Source organism: Trypanosoma theileri, assembly GCF_002087225.1.
Source record: "Trypanosoma theileri isolate Edinburgh chromosome Unknown TM35_Tth_116_V1, whole genome shotgun sequence".
NCBI lineage: Eukaryota > Euglenozoa > Kinetoplastea > Trypanosomatida > Trypanosomatidae > Trypanosoma > Trypanosoma theileri.
The window spans coordinates 4345-4632 of NW_021639958.1; the positions used below are offsets into that span (position 1 = coordinate 4345).

A 288-nucleotide genomic window follows, 5' to 3' on the forward strand; every position below is an offset into this window, starting at 1 on the left:
ATCTGCACCTTCCGACGGAGTTTGTAGGTTGGTGTTGTTGGAACCACCGTCTCCAGATGAGGTTGTGCCTTCAGGTGGTGCTTTTGCCTGTCCTTCTTGGGTGTTTTGTTGTGATCTCTCTGAGTCTACAGTACCTGCTGTGGATGACGTACTCCCTGGGCCTTCACTTCCTGCTGGTTCACTGCCATTACCGACGCTCACACGATTATGATCTGGTTGCAGAGCAGTTTGTTCATCATCATGTGGTGGTTTCTTCACAGTTTCCTGATGTTGATTTTGATCTCCTTT

The 288-nt window shown here is 48.6% G+C and overlaps 1 protein-coding gene across 1 annotated transcript; it reads right to left on the minus strand.

Moving 5' to 3' along the window:
- TM35_001161000 (uncharacterized protein) lies at nucleotides 1-258 on the minus strand (the record flags this gene model as incomplete). The annotated part of the gene is made up of 1 exon (XM_029031761.1): nucleotides 1-258. A coding segment is annotated over one exon (258 nt), but the record flags the coding sequence as incomplete, so codon positions are not given.
- Between the last annotated feature and the right edge of the window lie 30 nt (nucleotides 259-288).